This window comes from Helianthus annuus, chromosome 16, assembly GCF_002127325.2.
Source record: "Helianthus annuus cultivar XRQ/B chromosome 16, HanXRQr2.0-SUNRISE, whole genome shotgun sequence".
In the NCBI taxonomy this organism is placed as follows: domain Eukaryota; kingdom Viridiplantae; phylum Streptophyta; class Magnoliopsida; order Asterales; family Asteraceae; genus Helianthus; species Helianthus annuus.
Genome location: NC_035448.2, coordinates 40,178,099 through 40,201,279, shown reverse-complemented (window position 1 = coordinate 40,201,279; position 23,181 = coordinate 40,178,099). Strand labels below are relative to the sequence as shown.

At 38.4% G+C, this 23,181-nt stretch overlaps 1 protein-coding gene across 1 annotated transcript; it reads left to right on the top strand.

Moving 5' to 3' along the window:
- Window positions 1-15,413: 15,413 nt before the first annotated feature.
- Window positions 15,414-17,726, top strand: LOC110867118 (glutamic acid-rich protein-like). Its single transcript, XM_022116256.1, has 4 exons — window positions 15,414-15,585; window positions 15,627-15,915; window positions 16,278-16,930; window positions 16,993-17,726. The coding sequence occupies exons 1-4, from the start codon at window positions 15,414-15,416 to the stop codon at window positions 17,724-17,726; spliced, it is 1,848 nt and encodes a 615-aa protein (XP_021971948.1).
- Window positions 17,727-23,181: the final 5,455 nt, after the last annotated feature.

Sequence of the window (23,181 nt, the reverse complement as noted above, 5' to 3'; positions counted from 1 at the left end):
CCTGATCACCCAAAGCATGCTTCGACAGAAACACACACTAAACCGCAAAAGAAAACTGACTGCAACTGAGACTCGACTGACCCAACACATACTTACTAAACTAAAAACACTGAACTACACTGACTCAAAATACAGAATTTATAGGATAAACATACCTGAGATTCGAAGCAAACAGTAAGATTTTTGAAATTTTTTTTTCGATTGAATCTTGAATCCCCACAGTGAAATCCCGATTATTGTGGTGAATAGTGGTGTAGTGGTGGTGGAATTGGGGTTATCGGCTGTGGAAGTGATGTGGTGAGGAGCGGCGGCGGTGATGTAGAGGGTAAGGTAGGTTAGCGGCGGGTGGGTAGGGAAAAAGGGTGGCCGGCGAATGGTGGTGGTGGGTTAGGTGGTTGGCGGCGGATGGGAGGAGAAGGGGAAAGGTTGTCGTCGGGTGGGTAAGGAAGTGGGTTACCGGCGGTGTACGGTGGGGGATCGGTGGGAATGGAGGTAGGAATTCATGAGGGGCTACGGCTGAGTGAGGGTTTGATGTAAGGGGAAGTGAGTGAAAAGTTGAAGGGGTTTACTGCTATATGAGAAGTGGGTGTAAGGTTTACGGCGATGGAGGAGGGGAGGTTAGGTTAAGATTTAAAAGTTGGGTTTTTCTAGTTAATTAAGGGTGCAGATATGGCCCCTGGCGGCCGCTACCCATATGAGAGCTTGGTGGCGGCCCGCCACCGCGTGAAGGCTTACCGAAAATCAGCATTCGTGCTGGCGGCCGCTAGTAAATCAGGAGGCGGGTGGCGGCCCGCCAACACGTATTAATTTCCGAAAATTTTTTAGTTTTCCTTTCACCCCATCAAAAATCAACCCAAATTTTTCTAAGTATCAAAACTCACCTGGAACCTTAATTTCTCTTGTGGATTCCTGCAAATCCTCAAATCCTCGGTGATGCACTCCTGCAAACGACTCAAGACACGAACAAGGACCCGAAAAAAAAACTAACAAAAGCAACCGTTAGCTACCGAAAATTACAAAAAATTATGAATATACAAACGGTACAAACTCTACACTTGTGATTTCAACTTTTCACATACTTACGGAGGATCATAGAGATGCAGCTCACCTCCAAACACACACTCACGGGTTGTAGCACCATTATACCTATCATTGCTCAACTCAACCCAAACACTCTTATCTCTCTTACAACCTCTCAACTCTTCACTTGGCGGTTTGAATTTATACTCTTCATATCGAACTCCATCCCCACACTGAACCTTGCTCAGTGTCTCTATCTTAGATTCTAAACGCACGATTCTCTCCTCTAATTCCTCTACTCTCCTATCCGATGGATCCCCACACTTGAGTCCTATCACCTTCTCTAGACTCGGATCACTTATCACCTTCTCCTCATCTTTCTCGTCCTTCTCACACTCCCCTACTGACGATACCGCCTCCACTCTATCACTAGGACCTCTCGAATTCATAACCTTAAAAATTACCGATTCCTCGCCCGCTCTAAGTGTGATGGTGCCTAAAAAGACATCTATGAGAGCTTTAGCGGTGTTCAAGAACGGGCGTCCTAAGATTAACGGTACGTTTTCATCGGCTTCCATGTCGAGAATGACGAAGTCAGCCGGAAAAACGAACTTGTCCACCTTAACAAGCAAATTCTCGACTATGCCCCTAGGGTGTTTCACGGATCTATCAGCTAAGGATAATGTCATTCGGGTGGGGGAAAGCTCGCCTAAGTCTAGCTTTTCGTAGAGAGAAAAGGGCATCAAATTGATGCTAACACCTAGGTCGGCTAAAGCTCTAGTATTAGTGTTACTACCGAATAGACAAGGAATTGTGAAAACACCGGGATCGGTAAGCTTTTCAGGAAGCTGATTTGAGACAACGGCCGAACATCCTCCATTCAACGGAACGTTCGACAACTCTCCTAACTTTTCTTTGTTCCTAAGGAGGTCTTTCAAGAATTTCGCGTATTTGGGCATTGATTGGAGTGCCTCTATAAATGGAAGGTTAATCTTCAATTGCTTGAAGATGTCCAAAAACTGCCCGTATTCCCTTGAGTATTTTTGGTTCTTAAGGCGCGAAGGAAACGGAACATACGCGTGGTTCACTAAGGGTGAAGGTCTAACGTCTATTGGGGTTTTCTCAACTTTCTTCTCACTTTGAGACTCACCGGGCTGTGCGGTACTTGCTGGGCTTAGCCTCTTTTGCACTTTGCCGGGAGCCTCCATTTCGTTCTCCTCATCTATCACATCTCCCTCCTCATCAACTACTCTCTCCTCGACTCTAGGGTTTCCTACGGTCTTGCCACTACGAGTGGTAATGGCTTTAGCATGGGCATTGGGGTTGGGTTGTGTATTACCCGCAAATTGACCGGGTAACCTCTCTTCTAATTTTCTAGACATATCCCCTACGACTTGTTGAAGGTCTTGGAATGAGGCTTGGTGGTTCTTAAGCATGAGGTCGTGTTCACTAAGGGTCTTTTGAGTAGTTTGGTCCCTAACAATTAGTTGACTCATCATGGACTCCATCCTTTCTAAACTACCACCTAGATCATAGCTTGAACCTTGACCTGTTTGACCTTGGTTATTTGACCCCCCATCCTTGACCTGCCCATTAAACCCTTTGTTGAACTGCCCACCTGAACCCCCCACCAAAGAGTGAATTTTGGCCCCTATTTGGGTTTTGAGCCATTTGAAAGCCAGGGGTCCATTTGAGCGAAAACTGTTATTATTATTAAAGTTATTATTATTATTACGCCAACCCGACCCAAAATTATTATTATTATTACCAAAACCGCTAGGTTGACCTCTACCAAACCCTCCTCCTACGAAATCGACCTGCTCCTCACCAACAAGTAATGGACACGCATTTGTGTCGTGACCCCCTCGACAATACTCACATTTGTCTACCTTAGCCTTGATTTCTTTGAGTTCCCTAGACATGTTTTCCAAAACAGAGGCTAAACTAGGATCCATTGTGACATGGTTCACCCCTCGGGCGGGTGCACTAGTAGTGGTGTTGGAATTACCACTTTGATACATCTGATCGGATCGTGATTGGGATTGAGACTGAGCAAATGCCTCAAAACGCTCTAGACACTCAGCAACTGTAAGAATACCCATCATATGCCCCCCCCCCCCCCCCCGCATTAGTGTCGAACCTATCACGAGTCTCTTGGGTGAGACCGTTATAAAATTTCTCACACAAAGCCCAATCAGAAAGACCATGCTGGGAGCAATGAGCACACAGGTTTTGGAAATGCTCCCAAGCAAGGTAGTAGGGCTCGTCGGGCTCCATGCGAAAGGAGTGGATTTGGTCTCTAAGGCGTGAGGCTTTAGCGGGCGGGAAATACTTATTCAAAAAGGCTTGACGAAGCCCCGCCCATGTGGTAAAGGTACCGGTTGGTTGAGAGTCCAACCAAGTAGCCGCACGGCCGGCTAATGAGAATGGGAAAAGCTGTAGGTAGGTGGCATCGTTGGGTGCCCGGTGAAGGCTAAAGGTAGCTAGCATACGAGAGAAACGGTTGATGTGGGCCGGGGCGTCCTCATCGTCTCGACCATGGAATTGGATGGTTTGGTGATAGCCTGCATGGCATAAGATGGAATCTGCCATGAGTTTTCATTGACTATGGGTGGAACGGTGATGGGTGAAGCTAGACCGGTGAAATTTTGGGTGGCTTGCTGATGGACGGTTTGCCTAGGGTTGGCCATTGGTTATAAGTTTTCTGGATTACTAGAGGTACTAGAAGTAGGGCTTTCGGGTGGGGAAACCTTGGGTGAAGTTTTAGGTGAACGGTTTGGCGAAGGTGGTGGTGTAGGAGGTGGGGTGGGTAACGGGGTGGAATCGAAATTGGGGAACCAAGTAGAGGATGAAGAAGCAACCTGAGGGCCTTAGCCCAATTGAGATGATGACTGCTTGACTGGTGGTGGTGGTCCGTGCGAGCGCAGATGTGGCATCCACTACAAGCAAAAACCTGAACACAAGAAAAGCAAACAGAAGTTACTACGACTCAAGATTAAAACAAAAGACACAAACAAAATAAAACACGTAGCACGTATTTGTCACTGAAATCTATCAAAGCTAATGAACGCGATTGCCAAGAGTCCCCGACAACGGCGCCAAAAACTTGATGTGTGCTAAACAGACTATAAAAATTAACTAAATTAGACTCTCTAAGCTAGACACTAAAAAGCTTTAATTCTAGACTCGACCTAAAACCACACAATCGGCAAGTGTACCGATCAATGTAGAACCTAGGAAGTCTGGATATCGAACCACAGGACTCTATGTATCACGTAAATTAGACTCTAACAGACGCTGACAGACACGACTTAACTTGTTTATTTGTTTGGGGGGGGGGTTACGGAAAATCTAGGAAATCTATATTAAACTACTAAATTAAACTAGAATTAAACTAATACGAAATAAGATTGAAGACTTTCTTTATGCGAGAACGAGACCACCTAGACAAGAATCCTGGATTGTTTTTAAGAGATTACCGATTAAGTTAACTGCACGAGTTATGGAACCGGGATCTTAAAGTACTAAACCTATTAAGAACCATCGAGGCCCCTCGACCCTTCTCAAGGAGAAACCTGTGGAACTACCTAGGCCGTTAATCCTACCGGTTATTAGACGCCTTTCCAGTTGTCTAATTATTGTGTAAGTACCCTAATGTTGACCTATTCTTTTCCAATCCTAGATCTAGGGTAGTTTGAAGTAATTAATTTGACTTCATAGACTAATAATACCGACAAGTAAACCAAGACATGACCGTTTCCAAGGACTATCTAAAGCAATTCGCCGGGTAAGACCTACCAATAGCCCCTCACTTTCCAGGTATTAGGACTAGTAGAACACTAAGACTTAGCAAATTATTACCAATTACTTCTAGGGGTTATCGGCCGATTCTCCCTAAAAAGCTAAGGTTTTCTTATGTGATATAGACACTCACCGAAATCCTAAACCCTAATATGACTCTATGTTGTGATATAGACCGTCACTAAGAATCATACGAAGCAAATAATAACAATAAACCAATTCAAAGTACGCATACACATCAAACCATTAAATCAAACCGCTTACGAAACACAATTAATCCATAATAATCATGCAAATAACATAATCGGTAAAAACTTTATTTTAATCCATTCATCAAGTCTAGGCGGTTGATAAATCTAGCCGAGCATGTTCATAAACGAAAACAATTCAAAGATGTTCAACAAAGAATTCATTGTAACAAGTTTCGTAAGAAAAATCAAGAACAAAGAACTAGAAAACCCGATTAGATCTTCAAGTCTTCTTCTCTGAACTTGTACCAATGATTCCTATGCTTCAAGAACTTCAAAATTGCTCCAAGAATGCTCAATAAGTCGCCCCAGAAGTCCTCCAATCGAAATTAGGGTTTTTTTCACGTTTAGGATGATTATATATGACTTTCCATAAAAAAAAACTTATTAAATTCGTAATAATTGCCAGCCAGAAGCTTCTGGCTGGGCGCCACAAGATCAGGGACTGGGTGGTGGGGTGACACCTTGTTTTTCAGCTCATGTACTACCTTCAGACTCTCGCTGGGTGCCAGAAACTCCTCACGGGGTGCCAGAGACTATTTTTTCAGCTTTTTAACTTCTTTTCGGCTCCCGATCTTTCCAACATGCTCCAAGACTTGACACTTCAATAATTTTACTAGTTTTACTCAGTTTCTCGCATATTTGAACATCAAGACCTGCGAAACACGATTTGATCAATAGTATGCATATTCTAACGAAAAACAAAACTAAATATAACTAAAACTATACAAACTGTACACGAATAAAAGATGTATTTTGCAATACATCATGAGCGTTGCAACAATGATAGATAAAAGGCACAATGCTTTGTGAGTAAGACGAAGGCGACTGAGAAAGAATCCATCATGTGGCATCGTAAAATGGGTCATATTCACTTGCGAAAGATGAACTTTTTAGTTCATAATGATCTTGTAGAAGGTGTTAATTTGAAAAGCTTCCATCTTAACGATGACTGTATTGAATGTAAGAAAGGGAAGCAGACGAAGAAATCGCACCCGAAAAAGCTCTTGAACTCCATCAGATTACCACTCGAAAGACTCCATATGGATCTTTTCAGACCGGTAAATGTGAAGAGCATAAGTGGAGATCTATATTGTTTGGTTGTTACTGACGATTTTACAAGATTCTCCTGGGTGATGTTTCTAGAGAGAAAAGAGGAACGTTTGATTCTTTAATGAGGCTATTCAAAAAGATGGAGAATGTTTACAAACTGCCGATTAGACGTATTTGAAGCGACAATGGCACGGAGTTCAAGAACAACCATATGCTCGAATTCTGCAACGATAAGGGCATTCTTCATGAGTTCAGCGCACCGTATACTCCTCAACAAAACAGTGTTGCAGAACGAAAAAATCGTACGTTGATCGAAACGGCTCGTACCATGTTAGCAGATTCGAAATTACCGGTATATTTTTGGAATGAAGCGGTTGCCACGGCATGTTACACGCTCAATCGGGTTCTTACAATGAAGAAGTACAAGAAAACTTGTTTTGAATTGCTTCATCTTTACAAACCGAATCTTAAGCACTTAGAACCATTCGGATCACCATGCACATTCATTGATCCAGACGGTAAATTTGGTTCGAAAGCTAATGAAGGTTTTTTTGTAGGTTATGCTAGTCCGTTGAAGAGAGTTTTTTTTTCGAGTTTGGGGAAGATAATACAAGTTCAACACGTTCACTGTCAACAGTTTACCGCTCCGAATCAACTTCCCGGAAACAGGTTGCTATTTGATTATGACAATCTTTGGGAGTCATTCCATTTACCGAAAGAGCCGAACAAGGAGGAACTGGCGTTCTTATACCAACAACAACAGTCTCTTTCACAAGAACAAGTGCCGAGACCATTGGTGGTTTCTTCGCCCACCGTGGGTTCAAATGATCATGAGGCTGGTCCTAGTGGAACTGCACATGCACCCCCAGAAGAAACAGCTACAATATTTGACCAATCTGACGACTTAGAATGGGAACCGGTCCGATTTATGACGAGGAACCAAATATTGAGACTTCAAATGCTATTGATCACACGGGTGATCAGAATATAACAAATTTGCAATCGGAAGTGAGCGTACCAGATATGGTCATGCCAAGAACGTTATCTTATCATCCGTCGGAGCAAATCATTGGTGACCTTCAAAGCGGCGTGAAAACCCGCGAACAAATAAACAAAGGGCTTGTCACACCCCGACCACGTAAAACAACAAAACGTGGCGGAAACGTCGGGGAGTTTGTAACAGAATCATTGTTTCACAACCATGGATTAAATAGTTTCGTTTTATTGAATAAATGAACTCATTGTTTTAATACAATCAAATAAGTACAACTATTATCTTTCAAGTTTTAAAGTCGCTAAGGCACGAGTCCATCCTAAGTATAGCATATATCATCAATCATCACAGAGCAGTACCTCAAACATGTGTAAAAATAGGTACGTCAGCATAAAAATGCCTGTGAGATACATAGGTTTTATTGATGTAGGATTCATGACTTATAAGTTTAAAGAAAAGGTTTTAATAAAAGTAGTCATGATCCTTGAAAAAGGTTTTCTTTTATAAATCATACCAAAATTTATAAGAAATCAGATGATACAAAATAATAATACATAGGTAGTTAAATAATTAAGTAAAATGAGTTTGTATAAAATATATTGTTTGAAAAACAATATTTTGATAAAAAGATTTATAGTATATATAAAAATATACTTCGGTTTTAAGAAAGTTGAATAAGTTATATATTAAAATATATTTTAGTTCCAAAACTATTAACCCAAGTGTACCAAATAACGCCACGTTATGTAATGCGATGAAAACACTTATATATAAGAAGTACCAGCGGCGTATCTACCATGTTTTCATCACATTACACCCGTCCCGTCATCTAAACACTAACCAAAAACCAGTCATTAAGTAAATAGTATATTAACCATACTTTAGTTGGTAACATAAATAAGTTTTCAGTAGTATATCAAAAGTATACTTTGGATTTATAAATAACATATTAAACTATGTTTTGGTTCGAAAATAACATATTAAAACTATGCTTTGGATTATGAAGATAACATATCAAACTATGTTTTAATGATTAACAAAATATATGTTGGTTTTTGTACAATATCCCATATGAGAGCATATCAAACTATACTTTTGGGAGTATAACTTGATATACAAAAATAATGTGATTTAAGAATTCATTCAGACCTAGTGTATCAAAATACACCTTTGAGACTATAGAAATACCACAAAGGCAATCCCTATTTGGATGGAGCAACAAATTGGTTTCAGACATTCCATGACAACAGGAATGGGGTGTCAAATCCTATAGCGCTATATCATACTACCAACCGGTCTGGTGAACAAAAATAAGTACTATTCCAACAATTAATTTTATAATCTTTGAAAAATCAGTGTTTAAACCATAGATAATCATTCAGTTTGTCAAAAGATAAGTATTAACATGTATAATCAATTATACTTTGAAATCATGAAAATAACAGATAGGTACACATGCTTCACCCCAAAACATTTGAAAACAGTAAAAGAGGGGAACTATGTACTCACTTGAGATTGCTTAGAAGTCCTAGGTAATTCTAAAGATTCCCGGGGGGAAAAGATAACCACCAAGAAAAGCTAGAGGAGCACGGAATCAAACGACACCTAATATTGATAACTACATAAATAAACCGGACCTAAATCGGGAGATCGGATAGTATGAGGTCTCGTAAACCAAATGAGTTTGGGAACTCATATGATATGATTTAACAAGGCCTACATACTAAAATGAAACCTATCCTAAGTGCTTACGACCCATCACGACCCGTTTAGGTAGCTTACGCTACTTTAACGCGTCATTTGCGTAAAACGCGTTCGGACCGCCTAACTAGTCTTATGACAAGTATTATATGCCTAAACATGTTTAATTATGTTTCATAATTAGTTAAATGACAAAAGTTTGGGTTACATATGCTTAAATATTAATTATGCATAAAAAGGGTATTTTGGTAATTTACCTAAGGCATATAAACTACCTATCATACAACTACTTAAACGAAGTGACCATAAGGTATAACCTCGGAAGGTTATTCCCTATACAACTATGGTCACTAAACATGTTTGGTCGGATCCTAATGATCGACCAAACGGGTCGTGTTCGAAAGTCTAAGCGGGTGTTTAGTCCGCTTGACTTACGACTCTACACAAGCACTAAACTAAAAGTGACGAGCTAAACATGTCGAAACATGTTTAACAAAGTTAGAAAACAGGTTTGGTATCAAAACAAACGGTTGTGATACCTAAAAGTAGCTTGGTTACAAAATACGCGAGAATACGTATTCTGGCCGAAGCTACGACTCGTCACTGAGCCTAGATAACGTGGTAATCAGTAGGTATAGTCAGTAGGGACTATAACCATCGTGATTACGCCAACGTTATGAAGTTCAAATGAACTTCACATTGGCCATAAACTGGTCAATGCAGAAAGTCAAACGCAGTTTTTTTTTTAAGCGAAAAACGAAAGAAAAGAACGAAAGAATACTTACAGAAGGTCCCCGCAAGATTTGAACCCGATTCTCTCTCAGGTAGGAAGCATATACTTCCACTTAGAGAGCTTGAATCAGATTCAAATGTGAGGAATGAATGAAAACATGGTGGGTATTTATAGGAAATCTAGAACCGTTAGGATCGTTCATCGCAAAACGAGCTTCGATCTCACCCGTACACATGTGCCCATGGTTTTGTGAAACCATGGAAGCCCATAGTTTCATTAAAACCATGTGAAAATGAGGGGAACAGCTGGAACAAGCTGGAATTTAGATTTTTCATTTTGGTCCCTTCCTAAGATAACTATGGCAGAATGTCAATTTTGGTCCCTGAACTTCAGAATCTTGCATTTCGGCTCATTTTTGACACGTTTAAGCCCCGTTAACCTCATTTCAAGGCTCTAAAATGAAGTTATAGTATAGGGAACTAGAAATGTGCTCAAAAATATCACGTATGTCGGCTCGTTTGGTCGTACGGTTGCGTTGTTCGGTTAATTACGACGGAAGTCGTAACGAACGCAAAAACGATCCAAATCAAGTGACAAATGGAATTTTCTTATGCCAAACACTAAAATAAAATATTTTAATGCTTACATAAATTTTTGGATGTCCGGATATATTCAGAACGTAAGATATGCGTGAAAATGCAAACTTATGCACTTTTTGACGCTTTTAGTCCCTGAATGACCAAAAGTTTATTTTTGCGCAACAAACACCTCAAAGCCTAATTATAAGCTATGTAAAGGATATTTAGGTCATATTTAACTAATGATCAAGTTCCGAAAGGTTCGTTACTATACGAATCGGTATAGTTTTGCAGTTTGACACAATTAGTCCCTGCGATCGAACAAACTTGATTTCAACACACCAAACCATCCAAAACTTATTTCTAAATTATATGGAGCTTATTTAAGGTATGTTAAGCCTATTTCACTATTTTGGAGTGTTGGTTGCGTTAAACTGGTTATATTTACGCATCAGTGCGCGTATAACCTTCTAGCAAGCGATTTAGAGCTTGAAATCGGACAAGAATTGATATGTGCAAACGATACACATATTTTTACAAATCCCAAGTATGAAATACGATATTTCTTTGGTTTGGCATTTGTTTGATGGTTGAAGTGACACAGGTGTCACAGGGCTTACATGTTTTTACTCATCTGTAGCACCTTTACAAGTAGACTTCTCATTAAAATGTTTTATCTCGCAGGTAGAGCCAAAAACGTATAAAGAAGCATTGACCGAAGAGAGTTGGGTAAATGCAATGCAAGAGGAGCTACAACAGTTTGAAAAGCTTGGAGTGTGGAGGTTGGTTGATCTCCCGGCAGAGCAGAAGTTGATCAAGACCAAGTGGGTCTTCAAATGTAAGAGAGATGATAGAGGGGTTATAGTAAGGAACAAAGCACGGTTGGTAGTCCAAGGATTTAGTCAGCAAGAAGGGATTGACTTTACTGAAGAATATGCTCCCGTTGCTCGACTTGAGGCAATCAGAATCTTCTTGGCGTTCACGTCATGGAAGGGATTCAAGGTCTACCAATTGGATATCAAATCTGCATTCCTCTACGGCAAGATTAAAGAAGAAGTGTATGCCGGTCAACCACCGAGTTTTACCGATCCTGTACACAAAGACAAGGTGTATCTACTCGACAAGGCGTTATACGGATTACACCAGGCCCCGAGAGCCTTGTATGAGACGCTTTCCCAGCATCTGCTGACCAACGGGTTCACCAGAGGGACTGTATATAGTACCCTGTTCACTAAAGAGGTTGCAGGACATCTACTTATCATGCAAATTTATGTTGATGATATAACTTTCGGATCAACGAACGATGAGTTGTGTAAGGAGTTTGAGAAGGTTATGAAGCAAAAGTTTGAAATGAGTTCAATGGGGGAGATGAAGTTCTTTCTTGGGCTTCAAGTTGAGCAACTGCCTGATGGAATCTTCATACACCAGACCAAGTATGTGAATGTTGTGTTGGACAAAATCAATATGTCTGAATCATCTCCCATATCAACTCCCCTGGCTACGAATCATGGCATATGTCTGGATGAAAGTGGTGAGAAAGTGGATGAAACGCTTTATCGGTCAATCATAGGATCGCTAATGTATCTGACAGCATCACGAACGGACATCATGTATCCAACTTGCCCCTGCGCCCGGTACCAGTCAAGTCCCAGAGCATCGCACATGATGATAGTGAAGAGGATCTTACGGTATCTCAAAGGTTGCCCAAGCACCGGCTTGTGGTATCCCCGATCCGGTGACTTCTCTCTAACTGGATATTCTGACTCTGACTTCGGGTGCTGTAAGTTAAACGCTAAGTCCACAACTGCTGGTCACCAGTTCTTCGGAACTCGGCTAATTACTTGGCAGTGTAAGAAACAAACCACAATCGCTCTCTCGACTTGTGAGGCCGAATACGTTTCGGTTTACAGCTGTTGTTCTCAGATCCTTTGGATCCAACAACAAATGAGGGACTATGGTCTGCAATTCTTAGACACACCAATTTTTGTGGACAACGAGGCAGCCATTAATATCACTAAAAATCCGGTACAACACTCTAAAACAAAAATATTGAGATTCGACATCATTTTATTCGTGATTGCTACGAGAAGAAATTGATTCGAATTGATTATATTTACACCGATGATTAGAGACTGATTTTTTCACTAAACCCTTTGATAAAACAAGATTTAATTATCTTTTAAAATTGAATGGGTTAAAGAATTTGTTTTCTGGGAGGGTGGTAGAGTGTGTGGCCGAGGCGGACGGCGATCAGAAGTGATCTGCATCTAGTTGTCATGTTTTTCTGTACAGTTTCTTTACTGCTTTTGATAAAACGAAAAATACAAAAATATGTTTTTGATTTTAGGGGGAGAAAGTTTATAGAAAATACAAAAACATGATAAAATTTCAAAAATTCAAAAACATTGAAAAATCAAAAATGAGTTTTGTTGTGAAAAAGAGGAAATGATAGTACATCAGTGGACTATCACAACATGCTAAAGAAATGCAAATTCAAAATGATTTTAAACAAGTCTCACTGATGATGTGCCAGTAGACTTCACACGACTAGTAGATTGAAGTTGAGATATAAACCTAAATATCAATACTTGCTTATCTCGTGGGGAACATCTCTCGGATATAAGGGTAACCCCCGAAATCTTGTTTGAGAGATTGCCTGATTCTGAGATACTAGGTCTTTATACTGTTTGATATCTGGGGTATTATACCTGGTCTTCTGATATTGCGGAAGCAATGACCTAGACCTCGTATAATACTTTATGCGCTTTTAAAGCTTACCCTCTGCATAAAAATTGAAAAATATCGAAAGATATGAATCAATTGCAGTTGAAGAAAAGATTCCCTAAAGGGAACACACCTAAAGTCGAGCCTTCATCTCTTTGACTGAACGGAAGTTCATACCTGAGCTCTCAAGATCTCGCACTAACCCAGATACAGATATCAAATTGGTATACTCACCTGTAAGACTGAATCTAGGGAATTTTGATACGGGAGTATATTCTGAGGTGGGACACGCGAATAAGTTAAGTCCTTAAAACATTAATTCGTATCTTGAATCCATTGAAACTTGTGTAGAAGTTTAAGTGGACAACAATACTGACAATCAGAAGTGAATTTGTTTAAGATTTAAAGTTAAATCAAGATCAACGGTGTTAGTGATAAGTCTTAAAAAAACTGATATGATCCACTTACACAAACTCACAAAAAGTTGTCTGTAAATATCTTTGTACAGTTTCCAGTTTCTTCAAATCCAAAAGATTTTCTGTTTGTTTAGCTAAAATGTTGAAAAATTCAAAAAGATTTGATATTTCATCTTATTTTCGACAACGGACGTTGGGGATCTGATGATCAAAGTCCCACAGTGCTAAACAAGTTGGATCATTTGCGTTGGATAAGAAAAATTTGAGAAAAGTGTTGGTAATTGCTCAAAATGTTTCAAAGTTCATTAATTTGAACTTAAATTTGTTTCAAAATGTCAGGGAGATCAGAATTTGGTCAGCCAAGGTCATTAACTTGGACTTGGCAGGCTAAACAGTTTACCAGGGTCATTAAATTGGACTTGGTTAACTGAGTGTGTTGATAAAAAGTTAAAAAGTTAAAAAATTCAAAAAAAATTGAAAAAAAATAAGAATCTCACACGAGGTGCCAACTCGTGCGAGCTGGCGAAACCGTTTCAAATTCTAGCCAGACCGCATGAACTCCTCAATCCGATTTCAACATTCAGCTCGTGCGACCTGGCATCCTCTATATAAAGGAGATAACAGATCGCGTGAAATCGTTTCAGTTTTCACACCGCACCACACACACCTCCTTTAAGCGATCTGAACGATTTCATCATTTTCAAGCTTTAATCTAGTAATCTTGTGTTTGGATTCCTTGTATAAGTTGGTTCACACAACTTATTTCATGGGAAAGGTACAGATAGCTGGTTAATTTGTACCAAATTTCATGAACTCGTATGAACTCGGACGAACAGATTCTTTGAACTTAGATCTAGGCTTATGTAATGGATTAAATTGAATAAAAATCATATCAATATGCTCGGATTGTGTTGTAGAACATATCTAGTGTATCAATTTCACAATAAAAACATGTTTTAAAAACCTGCAAATTCACTGTTCATCTATGAATGTTCAAACGAGGTGGAACAAGTCCATACGATGTGGATGATTTCTTGATTCAGACCGCACGAGATGGCCAGACGGTGTGAATGTTCCAGATCGTTTGAGATTGGCCAACTCATTTTAAGTTCCAGATCGTTTGGATTGGTCAGTTCGTTTGACCACCAAACCGTATGTGTGGTCAGATCGTATGAAACCAGATCGTTTTGAAGAGTTTAATTATTTTAGCACGAGGTCGCATGAACTGCCACATCGCATGAGGCCAGATCGTGTGAACGTTAGTTTTGTATTGAAACTTGTGCAAATTGTTTAACTTGTTTGTTTCTATTTGTGTTTCAGGCATCGAACGTGTTGTTTGAACCATCGCACAATACTTGTTGTGTTTACGATGAAACACTACCAAAGATGGTTGTGTTAAAGGAGATTTTGCCATTCATGAGGCATTTACCAATTAAAAAAGCTTTAACGGATCAGCACAAAGTTTTCAAATCTCATGTTGGTCATTTTTGGAAGAATGCTAGTTACGATGAAGTGAATGATGTTATTAATTCAAGTGTTAGTATAGATGATGAAGATAAAGAAATCATAATCACAAAACAGCTTGTACGAGAAGTATTAGAGTTTCCAGATGACGATAATTCGCCAACAGGGTTTTCGGAAAGGATGGTCAAAGGATGTATGCTTAGAATGGGTTATAACGGTCCGTTGAATAAAGCAAATTATTTGAAAGCCTGTTTTATGAAGCCGAACAAATTCTTTATTCACTCAGTGATTCATGCGCTAAGTCACAGGAAAGGTGGATATGATGTTATGAAAGACTATCAAATGTGTATGGTGACGGCGTTGGTACTAAACAAGAAATACAACTTTTCTAGAATTGTTTTTCATTACATGAAAGATAATATTACTTCTGGTAGTCGAAGTTGGGTGTATCCAAGGTTTGTGCAGATGATGTTGGATCATGCGTATCCAAATCTGAAGAAAGATGAACAAAATGATCTAATGTTGTTGTATCACATGGATAATGAAACGTTAATCCGATTATCCAAGTATACAAAGAATTGGCCTGAACCGAAGAAGACATAGTTTTTCGGGTTCATCAAAAGTGATAAGTATGAGGATCCAGATCCAGTAAATCATTTAAAGTGGAGGAATGATGCTGAAATGCAAGATCAGAGTGCAATTGATGAATTAAAGAAGTTGGAAGATTTATGTGAAACTCGAAATGATTGGTATACAAAAGTAGAAACAGAAAAGAAGAAAAAAGGTGGAAAGAGAAATCCTACACCAAAAGTCCAAGCTGAAGAAGGATCATCTTCTCAACCACAGAAGAAACGTAAAAAAAAGCGGTTGAAACATTGCTGGTTGATGAACCAGAAGAAGATGAGACAGAAGCTAATGTTGAAAAACATCAAGAACAATTAACTCCTGAAACTGAGCAGTTGTTGAAAGATATTGATGATACTTTAGAAGCTGAGAAATCAGCTAGTAAGATAGTAGTTGATGATGAAGAGGAGAGTTCATCTGGTTCAGAAGTTGATATTGATGCTGAAGTTGAACGTTGGATCAGAGAAAATTATGATCCAAAAGATAAGAGAAACAAAAGAAGAGAAAGAGGAGTTCTGATGATGATGATGAAACATATGTTCCACCAGAGAATGTTCAGGTTGTAAAATCACCATCTTTAGGAGGTAGAAAGAAATCAACATCAAGAAAACGTGTCGAAACTCCAGCAGCGCGAAAGTTAAAATTCAAGCTGAAAATAAATCCACCACCAGAACCACAATCTAAACCACTATCACCACCACCACAATAACCATCACCAGATCCTTTTCAATCACCACAATCGCCACCACAACATCATATTTCATCACCTATTCATGAACAACCACCAATAACATCACCTCACATCCAACAAACACCACCAACCACACAACCACCAATTCATACTACACCTGGATCATCTGGTTTTGAAAATTTTCCACATATTCCAAAGGATATAGTTCTTGAAAAGCTTGATGATTTTAGCTTTGTGAATGATGATCTTGTGAAGAAGTTGCAAAAGAAGGTGAATGAGGTGTTAAGTGAGAAAAAGAAGTTAGAGGAACGTGTCAAGTCTGTTGAATCTAAGAATTCATCTTTGTTGAAAAAGATTGAAGCTGATCAAGTCGACATAGATATTCTGAAAGTTCGAATAGCTGACTTGGAAGAAGAAAAGTCTCGAAGGGATGAGCAGAATGAGTACTTCAAGTTGAAAAATCAAGAGTTAGAAGCCAAGAATGCTAAAAAGGAACATGAAGAGTATATGTTAAAGAAAGTGTTGGAAGATTTGATTGGTAAGCCGATTGAACAAAGGTTTGAAGAGATAGAACTTGCGGAAGTACGAGCAAGACGTGAAGCTGAAATAGAAGCTGGAATGAAAGATAAGGGTAAAGATGTTCTAGCTGAAGATGATGTTCAAGTGACTGAAAGGGAAATTGTTCTGACTGAGCCGAAATCCCCGACAAAAGTTCTAGAATCATCTATTCCAGCTCCTTGTCCATTAACTTCAGTACCTGGTGTGACTAATATCGAAGATGATGAAGAAGATGAAGATGATAATCTGAAAGATGATGCAGATGAAGTATATTCTGTTCATAGCGATAATGATGATGATAATGGAAATGATGATGCTGATCAAGGTAATTCTGGTATAAAAGTAACTGAAGAGCAAAAGAAGAGAATATTGATGAGTATCTTCAAGACAATGCAAACGAAGAACCAGAAAATGCAGGAGGAGAGGGGGAGCATGGTGATGCTGAAAATGTTGATGAGATTGTTGATCAGGGTGCAGGTTTGATTCTACGTCTTGAACATGATGTAGAGGAAGGTGAGATATTGCATATTTACACTAGAGCTGAGATCATTAAGATGATGAATGTTGAAGAAAATGAGTTTAACTTCGATTTTGAAAAGGAGTTGAACGAGTTTGATATCAATCATCAACCTGCATATCAGTACAAGTATGTTGAAGAAGCTGATAATTATGATAAAGTGGAAGTAGAAGACTGGAGCGATGATGATCAGTCTAAGAATGTTGACTCTGATACTTCTAGCTTTCCAACTCTTGCCGAGTTATTTAGTCAAGCAAATGAGGATGAACTGAGAAGAAAAGTTGCTGAAAGTGTTAAGAGTAAGAGTTTTAGAGAAATGTCTAAAGAAGAACAACGTGAAGAACGAAAGAAGTGGTTCAGGATGGATACGGAAAGAAAATACAAAAGACCAATACAGTATTACAGAAGGGATAGAGATGTTTCTCTGGGTTATATCATAAGCTGGGGGTACTTGCCACAAGTCAACGCCTATGCTATTAGAAGAGAATTTGGTGTTCAATATTTCCAATATATTCAAGATATAATGTCTCTACCTTGGTGGGATGTTGAAGAGTTGTCCCAGGCAGAACATTATCATATCCAGTCAGAGTTCATGATAAGCTAACGTGGGGCTTGATGAAATTTGAAGCCTTCAGAGATTTTGACACTGGAAGCCACATTATCCTAAGAAAGTCAAGAGGAAGGATCCTGTTACAGGTTTTGTGGAAACAATTCTGAAGATCAAGAAGCCCATGGTTATGAAGAATATTCCATTGCCAAAGATGGAACAGAATTTTTATGAAGGGTTTGTATGCTGGGTTTATAGTTGCATGACGACCGAAGCAGTAATTGTGTACAGAGTTGGGAATGAGATCATAAATATTCACTTGTACGATCCAATGTGGATAGTAAGTTGTTCTGCAAAGGATATTGAATGTTTGTTTGTGAACAAGATTGGATATAAGGCAGAAGATAGAGAACAAGCTCTGCAGTTTCAGAAGGTTGCTACAATATGTTTTCAGAAGGGTATAAATTCTGAAAATATGTGGTTAACAAGTTGGAGAGAGGTTGAAAGAGAAGAGTTTCTGTATGCAGAGAAGAAGAGAGAGGAGCGTGAAGAAAAAGACAGAATTGCTCGAGCTACATGTTTGCAAAAACTAACTGAGGAAGTAAAGAGAGCTGCTAAAGAGAAGGAACAGCTCAGGAAAGCATTATTGAAAAAGCCGAAGCAAAGGGAAGAATTTTTCAAGTCTTTGTGAAGAATATTTTGAAGACCGACTGACTGAAGACTGCGGCAATATCCAAGGGGGAGTTTGTTGATGCATAATGTCTATCGCCTGCGTCATCAGTCTATGTCGTGTCATTATATGTAATAGGCTAGTTAAAATGTTTAGTTTATGTGTTTTATCCAGGTCGCACGAAGTGGGTTGTCCAACTCGTGCGGTCTGGGTATGTTATCTCGTGCGGTCTGGCAAGTCTATAAATAGGCTAGTAGTGTTCTTCATTTGTAACATTCTGGAGAATTTTGTACCGAAGTGCTGTCCGATTCTCTCTGTACCAAAACGTCTAAAATCAATGAAGAACATGTTTAAAGTGACTTTCTACTCTTCTACTCCTGTTCTAACACTGATTGACGGTTTCTAGTCTGATTCCGCCTTTCTAGAAACTAGATCTGACTCTGATTGACTCGTTTGGACGAATCCTCGATCCTACATTACAAAAATGGGCACACTTCCCAAAGGGTGGGGTTGTTCATTGGTACCACGTGTAGGGGGGGTTGGTGGAGACGCAGAGGTAGGGTCGTGAGGGTACGTGACTTCATCCTTGTGTCCAAATTGTGTTTTGCAGCAATCGTAGAGCGGTTTCCAGGGGGTGAATGCACTACCCTAATGATGAGGTGCTCTACGGGATAAAGGGTGCGGAGGTACTGATAGCGGTGTAGATCGAGAAGAATCTTTTTGCATGTGTCTTCCATGTGCCTAAGTGGAACATCAATCTGTTGAAAATATCGAGGGGTTACTTCTATCCTTTTAATATGTGTTCTATACTTCATGGTTCTTGATTGTCCAATATAGGGAGAACCCCTTTGCCACACTGGGCTGTGCGACGCACACATTGATTTGACTTGGGCTCCATGAGTCCCAATATGGTTGGCCTAGTCTTCCTGAATGTCGGATAGAGTGCGGTAAATAAGTTACATCACAGCTCGCGCCATGCTACCTCCTTGGGGTAAAGCGGATGTCAAAGGTTAGGGTCTTATCATAGCATCTACAATGGACAAGTTTGTGGGGGTTGTAGGTTCTGTACAACTCAAACGTAAGAATACCGAAGTGTTGAAGAAAATCTTTCCGGAGTGTTTACCATCTTGAATACCGGTTCCCAATGCCTTGTACTACAGGTAGAGATGTAGGTGCGGAATAGATAAAGGCAGTCTTCCTACTTTGTAGAGTGTTATAGTAGCTATCTCGGTTAGTGTTCTACTAGGCGAAGATTTGAACGACTTAAGAATTCAATAGATAGTGATCATTCGCTTGATCCGCAGAGTCCATCAGGATTTCCATGCACTACAAGTTGTTATTACGTGGGCCCCCGTAATAATAAATCGTCTTGCATGGTCACCCCAAATTTCCCTCGCTCAAAGCAGCTGATCTATCAGAGAGGGAACACTACTGTCCTCATACCTTCAGCATGGAATGGACCTTTATGACGGTCCACGCGCCAATGTTCGTTGTTGTTACACGCAAAATGGCACAATGCTTAGACAGGATAGGAATAAGGAGGGTTCCTAGTAATAGTAGTTGGAGGGGCACCTTTAAGATGAGTACTTCATTCTCTTTGCCTGGAAAAGAGTGTCGTCATTCAGGTTTCGTAATTCCCTCAGGGACCTCGTCCTACTGATAAGGTTGCTATCCAAGGTTGCCTCCTCCGCCTCGCCGTCGCTACTGTAGTCAGGCACCTTTGCGTTCGAGAGGGAAGAACAACCATCTTCTACGGAACCAAGCTTAGGGTCTTGTTTAGTAATTGCCTCAATCATGAGCTCCGTATTAAACACGAGGTCGTTAGTAGCATTGTGCGAGTCAAGAGCGGTAACAGAATCCGAAGTCGAAGGTATCCCGTTCCCGTCAATAATAATCCCATACATAGATATGCACATATATTATTAGATAATAATGTTACTTAGTATATACAAGCAAATAAATACAACATGCCACATATAACTCTCGTTTGTTCTTTCGGGGGGGGGGGGGGTCATTTTGTCTTTGGCAAGTCTGTCCCTCATGGACTGACTATACCTCAATTGGCACATTAGTCAGGGTATTCCCTTCCCTACTAATGTCCTTACTTTGCCTTTGCTTTGTCTTTGCCTTGCCTTTCCTTTGTCTTTCCATTGAAAATTGTATGACTCATGGATCTTGGCGCTTTTTTTTGTAAATGCAATGAAAAAAAATTTTGTAAAAATGTTTTCGTGAGAGAATCCTAGTGATTGTACTCTAGACTCGAGAAGGAATCCTAGTTCACTACAATCGACGCTCTGATACCAAACTGTCACACCCTAACTTTTGCGGAAGCGTATGATGTGTGACTTGTTCAATACCATTTCATTCAATTATAATAAACAACTATATGATTAAAATATGATGTTCATCCATTGTTAAGTTCAAAATGTTACAAACACGTGTCATTAAGTTTCAACCAAAATTCTCAAGTTACATTAGAATACAAAAGTGGATGACATCTAAACTTGGATTTTACGTCTTGAAAACAACACATGCGCCCAAGATCCATCTTGTTTCCTGAAATACATGTAATTTTGAAAACATCAACAAAAGTTAAGCGAGTTCATGTGTTTCTGTATGAGTTCGAATAATCTTGTAAATATTTGTATGTATGCCTTTGTAATTCGGTATGAAAGCGTCTATGAACAGATCAATTAATGTGTAGCTAATACATTAACATGTATGCAATGGCATAGGAAGGCTCAAACCTTGCGGATTTTGTACTGGGCTTCCGGCTATAAGACATAGTCACCACCTTCGGCCACTTCCAGCCCAAGGGTGGGGCTCGCAATACCCAAATAGATCTATCACTCATGTCCCTCGGTCCTTATACGAGGATTAATGGTCTTAAGTGTGTGCCTACCCATTCACATGATCTAACAGTTCATTCCTTAGCTAACCATACCATTTATAAACGTTTGTAAACATTTGTAATATGCATTTCACCACGAAGTTATAAAACTGAAAACAGTTAAAAGAAAAGGGGGACATGAACTCACAGATTTGCGTTCTGTCTCCTGTATACCCAAGGTATGTATCCTTACGCCGTACTACAACCTACACACGTGCCAGGTTTTATTAGACGTTTAGGTCGTGTAACGACTTTTAGTCTTAGTTGCTTTGTTAAGACTTAGTATCCTTTGAGTTACCTCTTGATGTACTTTGTATTATTTCAAAATATATAATTATCGGTTAAAATAATAATATTTTAACTTGGTGTATAATGTACTTATACATGTGTATTCCCCCAAGGTTGGGTATAATTATACTTGTGTATTTTTGCCAAGTATTGGTGGCGTATTCCGGTGTGTATTTGTATGTACGATTATACGTATCTATTGTTTTTATTAAGTATTCTTATACTTAATTTTTGTATTTAAATTTCCGGAATATTATTTTTAATCAATAAAAATCACCAATTTATATTCCTAAAATATATATATTTTAAGAATGCTTTTATAGAAAATTAATCTATGATCTTTCTTTAGCAAAAATAATTATATTTCCTATAAACCTTAAAAATAATATATTTTCAAGATTAAACTTAGAAAATATTTATAAATCCATTCTTCACCCCAAAAATAATATATTCTAAATTTGTTTAAGAAAGTATTTATTTCCCCTCAAAAAAAAATAATATATCTTCTAAATAGTTCAAGAAATATATATATATTTTTCTTTCACTCAAGAATCAATATATTTCCTTCTTGACAAAAATATGATATATTTTTGTAATACTTATGAAAATCATATTTTTTCGTTTCCTTGATTTCCAAAATACCGTTTAATTTATTTGTCAAAATATATATGAACTTAATTCTGGAATATATATATATATATATATATATATATATATATATATATATATATATTTATATATATATAAAATCCATATTCCTTGTTTGGTTTGTCAAATTTTTGGGTATAAATTATATATTTGTACTCTTGGAATTTTGGTATTATTTTGTGTTATAATTTTTGGTATTTTGGTAAGTTATATTAGTTCAAGTCCTAAAATAATATAGCTAATACACATAATATACAAGTAATCACACAAATTGTGACATCTAAATATATATTTTCCTAAATATATACTTAGTCACTTTTTTTTAATCGAAAACAACCTCCAATATTTGTAATTTTTGTAACAAAAATTATGGTAAATTTTATATGAAAAATCATGGGTAAAATTTACTTGTAAACACTTGTTTAAAAATATTTTTCTAAGTGTTTAAATTCTACAAAAATTTTGCCATGGTTTCCCCTTGAAAATGGAGGTTTCCATGCTTTCAAAGCATAACATTTTCTTTTAAAATCATCACCAACCAATCTACAAATCAAACAACACTTACCATGAGCCAAAATCTTACAATTTACACTACATCATGAACTTGAAATTTTGTAAAAATTTGTAGTAACTTAGCATGTTGTTAAGTAAGCTTAGTTATCCTTAAAAGTGTGGTTATTTGTTCATAAATATCATTCTTGAGAAAGTTAGTCTTTCACAACTTGTAAAATGATTTTTCTAAAAATCACTCTTTTGAAATTTTCTTGTTATCAACATATTTCTATACTTGATTTAACAAGAAAAACAAGATTAGTTTCTTTAAAAATCATGGTTATGTAAATCTTGTAATTTAACTTGGTTTCTTGAGAAAACTATCTTTGAAATCATCCATCGACAAGACTTATATTATGTTTCAATCATCATCATTTATAAAAACAATTTCATCTTTCAAGTTCATGTTTACATAAAGGGATGATCATTTTGGTTTTTCACAAGATCATCCTCTCACTTGCTAG